This window comes from Spodoptera frugiperda, chromosome 20 (assembly GCF_023101765.2).
Source record: "Spodoptera frugiperda isolate SF20-4 chromosome 20, AGI-APGP_CSIRO_Sfru_2.0, whole genome shotgun sequence".
NCBI lineage: Eukaryota > Metazoa > Arthropoda > Insecta > Lepidoptera > Noctuidae > Spodoptera > Spodoptera frugiperda.
In genome coordinates this window covers 2,546,006-2,564,332 of record NC_064231.1, presented here as the reverse complement: position 1 = coordinate 2,564,332, position 18,327 = coordinate 2,546,006, and the positions used below count along the sequence as shown (strand labels likewise).

At 33.6% G+C, this 18,327-nt stretch overlaps 1 protein-coding gene across 9 annotated transcripts in view; it reads left to right on the top strand.

Moving 5' to 3' along the window:
* LOC118280392 (cystinosin homolog) overlaps positions 1-18,327 on the top strand; it is a 52,562-nt gene that overhangs the window by 29,307 nt on the left and 4,928 nt on the right. For 4 of the 9 annotated variants that reach the window (XM_035600446.2, XM_035600424.2, XM_035600438.2 and 1 more), the window contains 9 exons: positions 11,299-11,418; positions 11,623-11,722; positions 12,113-12,313; positions 12,777-13,017; positions 13,434-13,553; positions 14,319-14,489; positions 15,071-15,291; positions 16,400-16,498; positions 16,860-18,042. In XM_035600446.2, the coding sequence (XP_035456339.2) occupies positions 11,322-11,418; positions 11,623-11,722; positions 12,113-12,313; positions 12,777-13,017; positions 13,434-13,553; positions 14,319-14,489; positions 15,071-15,291; positions 16,400-16,498; positions 16,860-16,902 (1,293 nt within the window). In that variant the 5' untranslated portion in view covers positions 11,299-11,321 and the 3' untranslated portion in view covers positions 16,903-18,042. Of the gene's footprint in view, positions 1-3,650; positions 3,695-10,669; positions 10,779-11,055; positions 11,099-11,298; positions 11,419-11,622; positions 11,723-12,112; positions 12,314-12,776; positions 13,018-13,433; positions 13,554-14,318; positions 14,490-15,070; positions 15,292-16,399; positions 16,499-16,859; positions 18,043-18,327 lie in introns of those variants that run through there. The other 5 variants (XM_035600431.2, XM_035600391.2, XM_035600399.2 and 2 more) reach the window with 5 other exon arrangements.

Sequence of the window (18,327 nt, the reverse complement as noted above, 5' to 3'; positions counted from 1 at the left end):
TGTGAGGCTACACTTTTTGCTATTTACACATCGACCATACTGTGGTCTGTAAAACGAATAATATCCAAACTGGTTTATTAGTTCGTTAAATGGCTTAGACTGTCTCCAAGGTTGGTATCAATTGTTGGTAATGGATCGCCAATTGTTGCCAACGAAGCGTGCATTTCCTTGCGATTATGTATGTACCTCTTTTTTAGCTAGATTTCAAACGAGAGATTTTGAGCTTGATTCCTCAGATCCGATTCATTTTCGGTTTAAGAAAATTCTTACTAATAGCACGGGCTCTAAAATTGGAGTCTTTGAATAGCTAGAGGTTAGTTTTTATTAGTTATTTGGGATTTAAACCACAACTGGTGAAACATGGCTGTTGCATCTGATGAGAATTTAAAACTAACTTGAGAAAAGGATATTCTTTCTCTTAATACATTGTGATGTTGTGTTAAGATGAGGATAAGACAAGATGATGATGGAAATCAGATTCCGGTTGTCAGTAGACATTGAGGTCAATGTGCTGTTTTCCTTTTATGATATAGGAGCTACCTATGTTCTACATAGTGCGGCGGCCATATTACCGTGCCACAGAGTAAAAACTCATGTGCACTGACCTCCTTACTGATCTGATCTCAATGAAGATAATCTCTTTCCATGAGTGTTTCTAACAATTATGGAATTTTTAAATAATTATACTTAAGTTCTTCTGATGAATGTTGAAAGTAATTTTGTCATAATATTATTTTAATATATTTTTCATGTTATGATTCCAATATGCGTGAAGCATATTCCATATTAAATTACTTGGGAAATGATATCCATATTAAATAGGGCGCATTTTCTGAAAGTTGTTTATAGTTTATCGAGCCAACATTAATTACTAAATATATACTATCATATATTTTGATCGAATCTTATCAGTTTATTTTAATGGCTTCGTATAATAGCTACAGATGTGAATCTAATCTAAATTAAAGCTATTGAATATCCGCACTGATAATGTAATCATATAATCGGTAAATAATTGCAATCGTTTTTGATATATAACCTTGAGAATTTTGTATAAATTAAACCTTATTTTAGTCTAAATATGATAGGTATTGAGTTATTTAGTTTAGTTTGAAAAACATCGGGCATTCATATACCATTTCCCAAGTACAAATAAGTATAAATAGCTACATAACTCAGTGTTGTATAATTAATTATATAGTTACAACTGTTAGAAAGATAATAATAATTCAATATTGAAATACTGTTTGTTTTTTAATTATATTTACTTGTAAACGTAATAAAACTTAATTAACTATTGTCATGTCATTATGGCGAGAAATGTACAAGAGAAAAGTCAATTAATTATACTGATACAGAATATACATACATAGATATATAGAAATAGGTATGTCTCGTCTTGACAGTTGTCCTTACAATGGCCTTAGCACACAAAGACTTTAGAATTTAAAGTAACACACACATGTTTCCTCGACTTGTTTCTTGATAAACATTGACATAGAATTTGGGCTTTTATCTATGTATGTGAGTTAATTGAAATTAATGCTTTGACTTTGACTTTGAATTGGTGAAAAACAGTAGCAGTAGGAACACTATTTTTTTAGGAACTAGCTAGTATCTAGTCCGGAGCTGCGGACTACTTAGCGGGTTTTACAGGCTCCGGCTTGAAAAGTAGGAGTAGAAACGGGGTGGTTTTTAGTCAGTAAGAGTCTGATACTCCCTGTCGCCTCGCTTAAGTCATAGGATGATTCCCCCCCTCCCCCCCCCTAAATGAAAAAAATAAAGCTAGTATGTAGTGAAAAATTTTCCTTGATCCTTATGTGTGTTCAACTGTAATGGAAAATACACAATAATCTCCATGGCGACACACAATGTCACGTATATGTAGCAGTTAATGTGTCATTCTATTGTGCATTACAGTAATAATACGTTTATAATACAACATACAATACAACCTTCATGGTCCGCTTACTATAGGGAAACCCCTGTACCATAATATTATGCTGGCGCCACACACGTGCGCACTTGTTTATTTACATAAGTGTTCATATTGAGTGCCACGGATTTTTGGTACTAAGTTGTCCGTGCTACACAAAGTGAACAATTATGTGAACAAAGTTCGCACATGTGTGGCGCTGGCATTAAATACTCCACTACTTTAATTTGACAGATTTTAAGAATGCTTGTCAAAATAACACCATGCCTATTCTAATGGTGTAAACACTTCCTTATCTCAAATAACATAGTGGAAAGGTTTCAAGGTGATGGACTTTGATATTTATTTATAGTCAAAGTAATCATAAAAAATGCCATTGGAATTTTGAATGAAAAATTAAGGAAAATCGTCGGTATTCTGCTGTAGATAATTACTCATTTTGTTTCTTTCTTCAATGCCTTTTAACTATGCATTAAACTAAAGATTTAGAAGACTGTTTTTAAATTAAATTAAATTAGATTTGGTTTGGTTACGTTTAATAGCCGATGAAAATAACCGTTTGTCATTTTAACATTGCTATTCGTACTATGACTTACAAAGGAGCAAGGCTGTGTTACATTTTTGTTATTGATCGCATACTAAACATTGGCAGTGAAAACGTATGGAGAGGTCGACGGCTTTTTGTGGCCGAGAATTCGTATCACTAGAAATTAAGTAGTGACCTAGTAGAGATAGAATCTAAGACTTTGCATGTGTTAATAGTCACCTACAGGGTTTTAGTGATGTAAAAATCCCACAATCCCTAGCTAGACTTCGTCCCTAAATGCTGGCCGTCTTTTGAAAATCCCGCCATCTAGTCCAATGGTAATCTAGACCTAGTTTTCTCCGGAGCTGCGGACTACCTAACGGATTTAGCTCCTGGTTCTGGCTCGAAAAAAAAGCAATAGGAACGAGCTGGTTTTTAGTCAGTAAGAGTCTGACACTCCCTCTCGCCTTGCCCAAGGCGGGAGAGGTCATTAGATGATTTTCTCCCTAAAAAAGACCTAGTATTCTAGTGATACTTTAGCATGATACAAACTAAGATATTTTTTTAATTTATTAGACAGATAAGTAGAAAACATTTTTATACGTCAAGTCTGCATTTGAGAATCATTTCCGGGTCAAGTTTGTTGTGATTGCGATTTCGAAAATAACTTCGAGAGTGGGGATTTGTGTTTACCCACTATGCAGTAGTAGGTATGCCCCCTATTAGATACTTGGCACTGCTCATTCTTGTGGTGAAATGTAGGTTTGTTGTGCGTCTATACATTTGTCCTTAACCTACAGAGACACTGGCAGTAGGTTACGTGTTGTTTATAAAAATCTAAGCACTTATATCTTAGTTATTGTTTGTAGTTTTATCTGATAATGAAGACCATAACATTTCAAAGCTTCATTAACAAATCCACGCGGTTTTGGCGTAAAAACAAAATCATTTGCCTTTACGGTATTTGTGTGTCTATGTATACTAAATAAATATATTTCACGAATTTCTACACCCAAGACACTATCTTAAAACATAATCCTTGTTAGAATGTAACTAGCCGGAATGCAATCACGTTCACACACATAAAACAACGATTGGTTAAGTTTCAATTTTCTTTGCCTAAGTAAATGCAGTTGTTAACCGTTTTATCGGTAAATCTATTATTTTTATTACATTTATGCTGATTTTATTGCAATACTACATCTCTTGTTGAAACCGCTGTGATTAACGTGGTATGTATGTAGAAGATTATATTTTTTCTATCACATTTAGGTACATACCTAGATAGTTTTTGGGTTTCATTTAAGTTAAAGACATTTTAATAAAGAACATCGGGCATTTTTGTATGGGACACTTACCTACGGCGAACAAAAATAAAATTAGGTACGGTGGATAGGCAATTAAATCTAGTTCACAATGGTATAGTTCCCATTTCTGTGGGTCGTGGCAATAAGGAGAAAATGGACATTTAAAAAATATTTATAAATGTTTTTGGGCAATAATTGAAGAGGAAAAAGGGAATCAAAAATAATTAAAACAACATATTTTTCTCTTAACTTTTGGCGAAGGACTGCGATGATGATGACGAAGGACTGCGATGTAGTAAGATAAGCTAGCTACCTGCGCGAGCGCAACATATGTATACCAGTTTTAGGACTATGGGCGAGAGTGAGAACGAAACATGCACATCAACTTGACGGATTTAGTCTGATTGGGTTTACAAAAATACCACGGAGTGATATTTTAACTTACTGAGCGGTCGTTTAGTAATTAGGAAAAATAGTCAACTTAAAGTATCATTTTAATTTTACTAATTATTTCCATTTTCCCATTTTTGTGAATCAAAATAACTACACAATATTAAATATGATTGCAAACACTATCATTTAAAAATATTTTGGTTTATGTTCGCGACTTTTAAAAAATCGGGTAAAAAACGCCCGATGTCCTTTGACTGTAAAAATGTCACTGAAAAATGCTTACATTGATTATTTCTTTCTGCCTTCAATGAAACGAATGTTAATTAGTTTTTCTTTCAACTTAGCCGGTCTAATAGTGTTTGTAGTTTGTGTTTAGAGTCCTTGTTAGTTTGGAATTATAAATAATCTTATTCTTTTTTATGTACCTAATTGAATAGTATTATGTTTAACAGTGATTGATATATTTTACGATTAATAATTGTGTTTAACATCCGTCCGTTTGAACAATTAATTATAATCACTTAAATTTTTATATTTTTGTTTGATATTTATATTACCTACATGTTAATGATTCTATTGTTTAACTCAAACAATATTAAAATATGATAACTTTCTAATGTTTCTAATGTCATAACTTATATGTTTTATGTTTGGACAACAATATTTATTCTTAGATTGCTTACGCAATTGTTCGGAATTTATATAAGTTAGGTGTCAAATCGTATTTTTTGTTTTTATAGTAGGTACTTTTAGACGAAGTAATTATTAAAAATCTACTCTTAGTATCTATTAATAGAGGGGACTATTATTCTAACATGTTTGCATGCATAATTGGAAATTACTGTTAGAGCTAATAAATCAAGTTATTACATGATTTTTAATTAAGAACAAGGTTTTATCTTGTAATTATGGGCCCTGGGCCTTGTAGAACATGCTTCAGTCACGATCACCATCGAGATACCATGTTTAACCATCAATCTACTTTAATAGTAATTTTAACCTTATCCATTTCGCAATAAGATTGGTTTTTGGTAGTTTAGTGCGTTGCTTTTGCTATCTGCCTTACATGCATACGTAACCTCACGTCTGTCTCCCATGGGGGTAGGTAGAGATAATGGAACACCAATTGCTACGATTCTTACCCACCTCTTTCGCTTTATCAACAGTCATCAGTCTTTTCATGCATGCTCGTCGGTTAAAGGTACTTTTAATTTAGCCCTTCTTTAATATATCACCAATCTGGTTTCGATATGTTCGCTCCATTCATATCCGCCTTGTATATTTCTTTCGTAAATCTCCTTTCTGCTATCTGTCTTACCTTCTTTAATACACTTTTTACCTTATCCATATCCGAATAAAGTTAGTTTTGGGTGCGTAGTTATTTTCAAGTTTAATGAATACAATCAATGCGTTTAGTTATCGTTCGATAACTGTTTTATTGCTAATTGGTAGTTTGTACCAGTATGTACCACGTGTTATATACACTTATATAGGGTGTCCCTGAAGTCGACGTCCAACAGGCACCAGATGATCGGCAAGGTTCCAAATGTTATCAGAAAAATATAAAAAAATCTAAGTCCTATAGTTTTTAAATTACAGTGACTTATGTGCTACCCACGAAAAAGTACACCCTGTGCCAGTCTTTTGACTCTTGTTGCTACAAATCTTTATTTTTTCGTCTGCAGTCTTCCTTACATTACCCTGAATAGTGCTCCAGTAATATGGAATCATAAATTCTTAGCCAACTGCTTTAGATTGGAAAATATTGTTAGTTTTAGAGGAACCAAATACTCTGAATAAAATTTTCACCTTACTTTAAGTGACTGTACTGAATAAATTATGTATGGCGCTAGTAATGGCAAATTTCACCAAAGTTGGCGCATTTAATAAGGATTATAAAATGGTATAGCACTTTGCAAATTATTTCTTAAATTCGACACAAAAAAGATTTTTCAACGAAACTCCGTTTCGATGAATTTATTTGAACTTGCTAAAAATTCTTTTAGTGTACTCAAATCATACGTTACAACCTCGTATGCACTAGACAACACTTTGCACGCGATTTGTTATCATCATGTTGAAAATCAGCGAGGATCTCTTGTCAAACAACATTGTCTGTTTACCCGTGATTTCGCTTGCAGCATTCGTCGGCAATATTACTAGACTTACTAGAGGAACTGATGTTGTGTATCATGTTTCACTAAATAATATTGAATGATTGCAATATGATGTTCATAGTGCATCAAACACATTATCGAATGTGTAGTAAAATCAAAAGGAACGGACGCGGCAGATTCGTGTACACAGCATATCGACGCGGTAGTGGTATGGTGTACATGAGCCCTTACGCACAATTACTCGTCATATCCCTATCAAAAAAAAAAAAAAAAAAATTGGTGTATCCTCCGATTAAAGTGTGTGTTACGTGTTCATGCCTTGTGATCAAATGCGGGATGAAGCATCAAATATTCTTTAGTTTGTCGAGAAAGAGTTATTTGCACCGTTACAAGGAATTGCAGGTAAAGCAAAAAATAATTTAAAAAATAAATAATCAACACGGCGCAAAAAAGCCAGTGCTCAGCTAAAATGCCGAAGCCCGAGTACGATGGCTCGAGATGCACAACACCAGTTCGTCTAGCGATAATATTGCCGACGAATGCTGCAAGCGAAATCACGGGTAAACAGACAATATTGTTTGACAAGAGATCCTCGCTGATTTTCAACATGATGATAACAAATCGCGTGCAAAGTGTTGTCTAGTGCATACGAGGTTGTAACGTATGATTTGAGTACACTAGAAGAATTTTTAGCAAGTTCAAATAAATTCATCGAAACGGAGTTTCGTTGAAAAATCTTTTTTTGTGTCGAATTTAAGAAATAATTTGCAAAGTGCTATACCATTTTATAATCCTTATTAAATGCGCCAACTTTGGTGAAATTTGCCACTACTAGCGCCATACATAATTTATTCAGTACAGTCACTTAAAGTAAGGTGAAAATTTTATTCAGAGTATTTGGTTCCTCTAAAACTAACAATATTTTCCAATCTAAAGCAGTTGGCTAAGAATTTATGATTCCATATTACTGGAGCACTATTCAGGATAATGTAAGGAAGACTGCAGACGAAAAAATAAAGATTTGTAGCAACAAGAGTCAAAAGACTTGCACAGGGTGTACATTTTCGTGGGTAGCACATAAGTTACTGTAATTTAAAAACTATAGGACTTAGATTTTTTTTTATATTTTTCTGATAACATTTGGAACCTTGCCGATCATCTGGTGCCTGTTGGACGTCGACTTCAGGGACACCCTGTATATGTATGTATGTATGAACTTATTTACAGCTATTCGTATAACATCCAGCGTTCATATAATGCTTGTTTAATCTAATACATAGTTAAATAGCAATGGTTTCATTGAGTTTGTTAAAGGCAGTTTCATTGATGATTGTTATTTAATAGCATAGTATAATGTTACGTCTTTTATTCTATGAATGGGTAGGTAGAGGTGCACTTGATATACAACGTAACACTGACTTTTGACCAGATATATCGTGCCTCTAACTAAGGCTTATACTGTACAATGTTAAAATATGTTAAAAACCTATCATTTATTTTGGTGTATGCCTTGTTGGTTCTTAAATAAATAATGACCCAACAAACATTTAAGACGTCGAGTAGACGTTTTGGTAACAACTTAATGTTATTTAGTCTAGTCGTATAAACGTCATAAGGACGTTTACTCGACGGCATTTGGGCCCATTTTATATAACTTAAGGCGCTAAGAGTTTCGTATAACAGTCATATAAACACCTAATTAGTCGCATAGTAGTCATATACGCGTCGGCGATTTGACTACATGTCGTGTAGTGGTAGCTGGTGCGACGTGTATTCGACTTAATGTCACAAATATGATTTTTATATGATGTAATCGGTATGTAATGGTCGATTAAAGATTATATTAAGAACGAATATTATAAAATATTATTTTAATGGAGTAGTGTTTTTGACAGCGGTATTTATTTTGTTTTTTTTTCTTGTTATTTGAGGTGATAAAACCATTCCATCAGTTGTAAACCATTGGGCAATCAAGTTTACTGATTAATGTGAAGTTAGTTTTTAACAAATTTTTAATGCGCCTTCAAAATTTTAATGTTATCACATATTTTTATGAATAATTTACTATGTGACTGCGTTATATGACAACTATATAACTTCCCGACCAATAAGCTGCGAGTTCATTGTAAATAATTTGATTTAAAAATGGTGGAAGTGGTATACAAGGTGATTATAAACCTTTAACATGACTATTAATTATATAGCAGTCGTATTATCATGTTTGTGATACTTTAGGACGTGTAGAGGTCGTTCTTAAGACTAATATTCGACTTATATGTGATGGTTACTAATACTACGTTTAAACAACAATTGTCCGTATAGCAGTCGTGTAAAAGGTAATTATATGACAAAATTGTCAGTATTACGACGTTTATACTTACTACGAAAACGTTTACACGACGAAACAGTTGTGTATGTAAGTTATAAAGATGTCGTCGTAGACACTATTATACGATGATTGTATAAAAAAGTCGTAATAACGTCTATATGACATTATAATACGACCAAAAATGTATATGACTATTCGGTCAGATAAGGTACCAGTACACGACGAAGAGTTATAAAAACTACTGTAAAATAACTTTAATACGACTCAAAGTTATATAAATGTTTGATTATATGACAAAAATGTTTGCTGGGGAGACTCATGTAATATTGAGTGAGTCTAAAGCTATATGTATACTTGGAAAAAACCTCAACAACAGTTTTCCTTACCGAACCAAGGAATCCTGGACCCCTTTGCTCGGTAATCGCACTTGTGACCACCCGAGGCAATTCTTATATTTACTAGTTCTAAAAATATATGTCATTGTTTACCTATCCTTGTTATCGTAACAATGTTTATTTTTAATTCCCTTAATGACAGGTTGCATAGCGACCGAAGTCAAACAAATAGTAATAAATTACCAAATACATAGTTATTTGATATACAAGTAGATATAGTAAGTTATTACTTGGCAGATAACATAGTAAGTTTGTCTAGTTAATGACATAGCACTTGTTCTAGTAAAAAATAAATGTTCTGTTCATAATATAGTGTAGAAAGTAAATCGTCATTAATAGAATAGAATTAGGCGTTACTTTGCGGTAATCCATGCTACACTTTACGTCTATAAAAAGAATTGAATCTAATAATCTAATGTATTGTTAATGTAAATCGTCATTAGTTCAGCTATTTTTGAGATAACCAGTTCTATATTTAGTATAAGTTAAATCTTTTGTGTCTGTATTATGTAGGTATCTATGTGTGATACAAAAACGATATGTGAGTTATTTTTCTTGCCTCTATGTCCGGGTTATTTTTATTTCAATTGAAAATGAAAAGCATTTAATTTTTTATGTTTAAAAATCTAATTATAATATATCTGTAATTATATTATTTGCCTAAGGACTTGTAAACTTGAACACACATAAAGTTTACTTATCGCATATTGGAAATCTGGGTATTGTGTTTATATTGTTGTTGTTTATTTTTCTTTTATCTTATTTATATTTAAAGTACACCTGACAGTATTGCCTGCCTCATTAATACATTTCGTGATACAATTATACTTTGTAAGTAGCAAGTCGAGTAGGGAGGTAATCAAAAAGTACAATCAACGAAATTATCCGTATCCAACGTATGTACACGTACAGGGATAAGCATCCGGCTGCGTGAACATACTGAGCGTGTTTAAAGTACTTTTTGCTTTGTTTGTTGTTGTCCTTCCTTAAATTTTATATATTGCTAGGTTTTACTCGCTTATGGACCACATCAAAATCAGAAATTTCGGTTAAGTGTGCATAACTAACTAAACTGATAAACGGTGAAGGAAAACATCGTGAGGAAATTTCTAATTATAAATTTCATATGGCCAACTCGCATTGAGCAAGCATGGTGATCAAACCTTCTCCGTGTGGGAAGAGGCCTTTGGCCAGCAGTAACTACTTATAGGCTGATAAAGTGATGTGTCTAATAGCATAACTGACAGACAGGCAAAGTCATTTTTGCGTTAATATTAGAATGAAGTATTGAGCATTCAATTTCTATGATGTCTATTTAATGCATGTGTACCTAAACCTTTTGCTACCTGTACTCAACGGTTACTGGTTAGCCTTCAAAATACTTGTACATTTGTCTCGGGAGACTAGTTCGTGTAATAACTCATGTTTAGTAAGACGTGTTGATTACATTCCATTTTAATATACCTAATAAAATCGAGGATAAAATAAGTAATAAATATTCTAGTAAGGAAGTTTATGATACAGCGCTTTACTAACCACCGTACTCAGAGTCATTTAATGGTTACTTAACCCAGTCCTTAGCAATTGTTTTCGATACAAAATCGTTACTAAGGAATAGTTTAAGTAATCATTAAATAACTCTTGAGTACGGCAGTTTATAATATTTAAATTACGAGTTTCTATGAAAGTTTTGGCATTATACGTCAGATGTCAATTTCATTTGACGTTTGTTGTTTTATTGGTGTTTTTAATCTGTGCCAATACGTTTTTAGAAGGTAATAAAGTTATGTAATCGAATGTTTTGTTTTGTTTTTACAGTTTCTTCATAAAATTTTACTGTTTTGATTAGGAAGTTTATTGCATCGAACAGTTTTACATAACACGTTTTCATTGTGTTTGGTATTTCAGTATTTCATATACAAATGTTTGTTTTTATTTGAATAGTGGAATGAAATACTTTTTGTATGGTTTCTTAATATTTTACATAACCAGTTTTTCTACTTCGGCGTTCAGTATTTTAATATTGTTTGTTTAAATTAAAACAAGGAAATAGGCTCATCGTGTTACATGGGACTTACAACACAAGTAGTGAAAAGTGGGTGTACATTGTACAGTAGCATTACGTGCCATAATGTGCCTACCCCTTCGGGGATAAAAGGCGTGACGTTGTTGTTGTAAAACAAGGAAATAATTTACATTGTTCTAAAAAACCGAATCAATTTGTTTTGATAATATTACATATGTGACCTAATGATTACAGATTGTTTATTAACAATGTCTTTCTTTTGTCCACAGATAAACAAACAGACAGAATAAAGATGGCTGGTGTTGCAACAGTATTGAAGCCGCGCGGCGTCGCGTGCGCATCTTCTAGTCATAGATTAAGCCTGTGTTTTGTTTTTGTTTTATTATTAGGTAAGTTGATGTAACTATTGTTTGATTGAGTTATAAAAATAAGTCGGTTAAAATTAATAATATGTAACGTGAATAGTTTTTACGTAGTAGAGAGCTTTCAAAGTAGGTATTATAATTATTGTGTTTAAATCTATTTAACAGGATTAACCGATGCATTTTGAAAATATCGTGTTCCCATATTAATAAATGATTTTGGCTTTCCAGGTATCCCAAGTGCACATTCCCAGTTAGAAAAGCTGTATATAAGTGAAACGGATCTCAACATCCTCGTGGATGACACGCATCTCATGAAACTGATACAAATGTAAGTACATACACATATATTGCTGTTTACTTAATTGTCACATACATAGGAACAATTGTTTACTTGATTGTCACATCCTTAGGTATAAACATTATGATGAGCCTGTATCAGTCTGCCTATACCTCACCTATGGCATGCCACTCATATCGATGCTGCCAGTCATTTTGCGAATGTCCCCCAAAATATTGTACATAGTAAAATTAGCCTCTCTTTGTAGAGGTTTCTGTGGCCAATCCTTTTAATAGGCATCGAGTTCAAGAGTGGAAAGAGGGTAGGGAGGCCTTTGCCCTGCAGTGGGAGGACCATGGCTGAATCTAAATAATAATAAAATTAGTCTTCTGTTTTTATGAATTTTGATAGTACTAACAAAACATACAAAAATCTTTCCAGTGGACAATACAATGAGAGTCTACAAGTGACTGCGAACATCCAACACCCGGACATCGTGCAGTTTGTCCCCCAAACTATAGACATTCCAGGGTCTAAAGAACCGAACACTACAGTGAAGATCACATACGATATCTGCGCATACGCAAAGAGTCCAGGACATTCTGAGGTCACATTCAATGTGACACCAGCTGGTTATGTCAAGTAAGTATTGAAAGTACCAAAAATTGGTGTTTTGTCCCTTTGTGAGTTTTCTTAGTTCGATTGTACTTTAAGTGACACAGAGATTACACATATCACATTATATGCAAACCAACTGCACATTAGTCTGAATCAATACCCTATAAATAATTCACTATAACATGAATTCAATACATAGCTTTAATAGAGTTTTGTCCAAATACTCAAACGCTATTCAATTTTAAAACACTCTCAAAGCTAGTTTTGTCCTTATCAATTCTTTATAAAATTACAGAGATAGCATGATATTTAAGTACAACTTAAAATTGGGTAGCTTTTCAGTATTCGGGCGTTAATGTCATTAAAAAATTCTCCAAAAATGTCTCAAGCACGATGAGTAATATAAGCCCCGCCCTCCCCTGTACAAATGTGGTAACCATGACATTCGCCGATTGTACCTCAAGCCATAACCTCTAACCTCTTCCAGCATGGACACAGTGTTCCTCCGAATCACAGTGATGCACTCCCACGCAATCAACGTAATCTCCTACATCATGGGCTGGATCTACTTCGCGGCCTGGTCGGTTTCGTTCTACCCTCAAATCTACATCAACTTTAAGAGGAAGAGCGTCGTTGGACTAAACTTCGACTTCTTAGCCCTGAACATCATGGGTTTCACTATGTATTCCTTGTTTAACTGCGGTCTTTACTTCTCTAAGGATATTCAGGTATGTTCGTGTTTATTTGTCATTAACATTAGAACTTAAAACGGGATATTTACCATGTTTATTTATGTCTATGAGTTTCCGATATTTCGGCACTGTTGCAAGCGCCATGATCACGGATGAACTGATAAAATATAATATCCCGTCTTAAGTTCTAATGTTAGTGTTAGTGACCATGTCAGTTTAAAAACTTTATTTGTCATTGTTGTTTTTAATCTTAAGTCAAAAAAGAATTTGGTCCTCTAGATTTTGATAGAAGATATTGAAGTTAATTTTTCGCTTTAAATAATATTTAAGCTTTTACCTAAGTTTCCTAGTTTTATTTCTTTCTGGCCTTATTCCATGTTACTCTGGGTATTAATAAGTTTATTTGATCTATAGAAAATGTTCCTAATTGTTGTTCCTATACCCTGTTTCAGAGTGAGTACTTCGCCCGTCACCCTCGCGGCCTGAACCCGGTACAGCTGAACGATGTGTTCTTCTCACTGCACGCCGCATTCGCCACACTCATCACCATCACTCAGTGCTTCATCTATGAGGTGAGTAATAGCGTAATTTTATTATAAATTTCGTAAGACGTACTGAATTAATTATTGTGTTATCGGCTTACTCACGCAACTGTTTGACGAGGAACTCGACTAGTTTCAAGCCATGTTAGAGGCTCATATTCATGAGCAGCATTCTGCGACACACGACTCATGCTGCTGCTTTGAGCCTCTTAACAAAGTGATAATTTATATTTGAATAATTCTTAACACTTGAATAAACCAAACTTTAATAGTAGCCCGACTCTAAGGTAGCTTTCACATCATTTCTAAATAATGGACAGAAAGCAGTGGCTTTATAATAAATGCATAATACTTATTTCTTCCTTATTTCTTATACAAAGAATCTATGGAACATAGATCTACGCGATTTCTACGTCATTTCTATTGTGTCTCATATAGGAACCGATAGCCAAGAGATTAAAGTACATATTATCCTAAAAATATACCAAAATATCAGCCGAGACACGTCCACTGCTGAACAAAAGCCTCCCACTTAGTCCTCCACGTAGAACGACTCTCGGCTGATGATGATGATGATACCAGAATATTGTTTCGGGTCTGGGTGTCATGTGCATGTGAACTTGTATGTTTGTAAAACGCACCCACGACACAGGAGAAAATCCTACAGTAAGGCAACGTTTTTGAAAAAAAAAGCACCGCCTTTGTGCACTTTCATCCTATAAGATGTTAACTTATTCTTAATTTATTTAAAGGTGTACAATAAAGGTTATTTATTATTTATCTCCCTCATTCCAGCGCGAAGACCAGCGAGTCTCGACGACAGGCCGCAGCATTCTCGGCGTGTTCACAGCGGTGGTGATAGTCTCGGCCGGAGTCGGCGCCGCCGGCAAACTCGCGTGGCTCGACTTCCTCTACTACTGCAGCTACATCAAGCTCTCCATCACGCTCATTAAATACGTACCACAGGTTAGTACTTGTTATCATTTCTTACTTCAAATATTCTCTACTTAAAATGTTTCGACTGTTGCTTTTTTTTCCCGAATAAGTCGGTAAACGAACAGACGGATCGCCTGATGGTAAACAATCGCCGCCGCCTATGGACACTTGAAACACCAGAGGCATTACAAGTGCGTTGCCGGCCTTTTGGGGGTAAGGAATTTAAGGGTTGTTGGGGAATCGGGGATTGGGAAGATTGGGAAGGCGGGTAATTGGGCCTCCGGTTTCCTACACTCATACAAGGAAACACAACGTAAGCTTTGTTTCACGTCGCTGTTTTCGACCTTTAATTCCTGAATTATAATGTAATTTCTTAGTAACAGAATTTCGCAGGTAATTTTGTAAAATAGTTTGTGACTTTTGAGCCATGATAGAAAGCAATCTTGCCTGTTTTTGGTCCGCTTCTTATTGGGAAGCCAATTTGTTAATTATACTAGTCACAGAATCGACTGATAAGATTTGGATTTGGACTAAATCACTTTGAGTTAAAATTTCGACAAAGAGAGCTACTAATAATAATTAATACTTACAATTTATTCCTTTATTTCCAGGCTTACATGAACTACAAACGCAAATCAACAGTCGGCTGGAGCATCGGCAACATTTTCCTAGACTTCGTGGGTGGTTCCCTGTCCATATTACAGATGGCGCTGAACGCGTACAACTATAACGACTGGATCTCTTTCTTCGGCGACGCGACCAAATTCGGCCTCGGCTTGTTCAGTCTTGTCTTCGATATATTCTTCATTCTACAACACTACGTGTTCTATAGGTACGTACGTTTTTAAATTGTTTGTTTTTTTTTTTTTTAATTTATAGGAGTTGTCGTGTTTCATTTTTATTTTAATTTTGTTTTTTTTTTGGAGTTTGAGAGTGAGCTTCTTATTTTTTTTAATTTAATGGTTTTTTAAAGTTTGAAGTGTGTTCTATTTACTTTTTCTATCCCTATCTTTTTTAATTTTTCTTTTCTTATTGTTCTTTTCTTATTTTGCTTTATACTTTTGGATTTAGATTTTGAACGAAATACTGATTATTACTGACAAAATGTTTAAGTGTTGTGTTGTTTATGTTGATCAAGTAACTAAAAAAATATTAATTATTTCGTTCAAATTCTTTGTTCATATTGGGAATCTCATCTAAATTGGTGTAATCATTTACTATAATTATTCATTCATGACAAAAAAGAAATACACACGACAACTCCTTTCAATTCTTGTTCTACGGTGCTTACTAACAAGATGTAATGTGGAATGGAACTCTATGACTTTCTTATTCCTCAACATCTTACGCGGTGGTGGTTCGAACTAACATTATTTACTAAGCGTCTTGTTTTCACTAACGCTAAAACATTAACTCACTTCTTGATACGTCTATCTTCCGTTTATAATTAAAAACAAAACTTCAAGAAGGGCGAATATTCAGAAGAAATGTCACTTAAACTGGACCAGAAAGAGATAGAAATACACTTGGCAACTCAATGAAAGAAGCAAGAAAGAGACGCAAAGATAGTTTCAAGAAACATAATGAAGATGGCGCTTTCCTCAAATTGAAGAAATGGTGAAATACAAGAAAAGGCTACAAGAAAAACGTCATATAAAGGAAGACAGACAAGAAGAAGAGACGTACAAAACTGATCATCGAAACAAAATCAGTGTAATAACGAAAAACCAACTCATCCGACAAACATCAACTTCAAATTAAAACTAAAATATTTTTTTGTAATCAAAAAACTCACACAACAAAGCGATTACAAAAACATTTTCATAAAACATCATCGGGAACCATTTCGCTTTACGCTTTCGGCACGACATTATGGGAATCAAAATGGCGGACTTTTGACGCAATGATGAAGGAACGTTTTTTGTGGTATATAATTTCAGAGAGGGCAAAGAGTTTGTGAGGGTTAACAGTAGTGACGAAGGGTCGGAGTTGTCGAGCAGTAGCGAGGGGAGGGAGTATTTTGTTTTGGTCCACGATTGGTATGTATAAGGCTATTTTAACACACGCTGTATATCTTTACTTTCTTGGTACCTTGGTACAATGGCTTGGTGTAGAGTAGATTAGTGAGGTGGCGAACTATTGTCGATACAATTTATTTTAAATATTTTTAAATAAAAATAATTTTATTCCTTGCTGAAAAATAAACTATAATTTTAGTAATCTGACAAATTAGATATCAATAAAACATTGAGTAAAGTCGAAATTAATACTTTGACATTGATTTCGATAGTAATGTTTTTCTGTTGATTTAGTTGAATAACAGATACTTAAAAGACTCGCCACCTTAGCCGTATTTCTAAGCCCCCGGCCAGCTTTTTACCTTTTCTTCCTATATTTTAGGCACGCCGACGAGAAAAAGTATGATCTGGACGTCAAAGCGTGATGAAGACCATCTACCCAGGACCTGTTCCACACACTAATTTAGACCTAATTATAACTCCAGTAAGATTTAATTTTGAACTACAACATTCAGATCGTTGCTGATGTCTGATTCTAGCTTTATTTGAATATTTTCTGTTTTAGTAATTTAAGTTTTAAAGTAATTATGTTAAGTAATGCAATGCTTTAACTTTAACTTCTATCAATTTGACAGATTATATAGTTCGATTCCATGATTAATTTATAAATAACTTGCGATCAGTATTCATCCGGTTATTTAAAATAACAGTTCAATTATTTCCAATATTTTTAAGAAAATTCCAAATTTGTTTTTAAATGTTGCCATTTGTCTACATTTTTGTAATCTGTCACTGCCATAATCTGTATTTTGAACTTGGGATACCATTAAGCAATGCAAAAGTAATTTAGGTTATAGTATATTTATTTAATCGAATCCAAGACATTGAATGTTTGAATAATAATTATTAGTAGTTAAGATACTTTGCCCAACAGAATATTATTACTATTTACTGTTTAAAATGTTATAAACAGACTGATTTTTATTGTATTTAGAGCATTTATGATATTCGCGCGGGACTATTACGTATTGTGTTATTATTTTCGTGATTATATTAATAGTCCTATCCAATCTTATGAAGATTAAAAGATTTAAACAACCAAATTGTAAAAGAAAGCATGTTTAAAAAATATGCGTACACGCACTTTAATTCGATTTTAATTTTTAAACATAAATAACAGTGCTCGACCTTTTAATATTCGTAAGTGATATGAGAAAAATAATGTTGAAAACTAAAAATTTTATTTACTTTTTTTTTTTAATAATGATATTTTATTTTGTTAAATGACAAAGTCATTAATCGTTTCAAGGATCTGTGATGACAACACATTTTATATTAAAATGTGAAATGATAAATATCACTGCTGTTTTTGATTGCCATCCTTAAAATAAGTATCGATATATCCCATCCCTATCCTTTATCGACATGCAAACAACACTATGTAACATGAAAATTTTGTTTATAATCTCAGTTCTATAGTTTATGTACGATTGCAATAAGTTTATAGTATAGAGTATAGTTAATTTAAGGTTTTGTTTATGGTATTTAATAAATTAATCTTGGTTTGGCTGTGTTTCTATTTTTATACCCTGACTTGAACTGAAATTACCAACACAACACAATACAATTGAGACTCATAGCATTACTGTTGAACATTTTAAATCACACTCATAACTCATAACATTGCTCATTGCCAGCATTTGGAAGCTTCCTACTTCTTCAAACTATAGTAAAATGAACTTATTGAATACGATATAGTGAACAGTAAATGAATTTGAGATGAAGGATTGCCGAGAGAGAAAGAGATACCTTATAGAATTTTTGATACATTGCCTGTGGTCACCTACAAA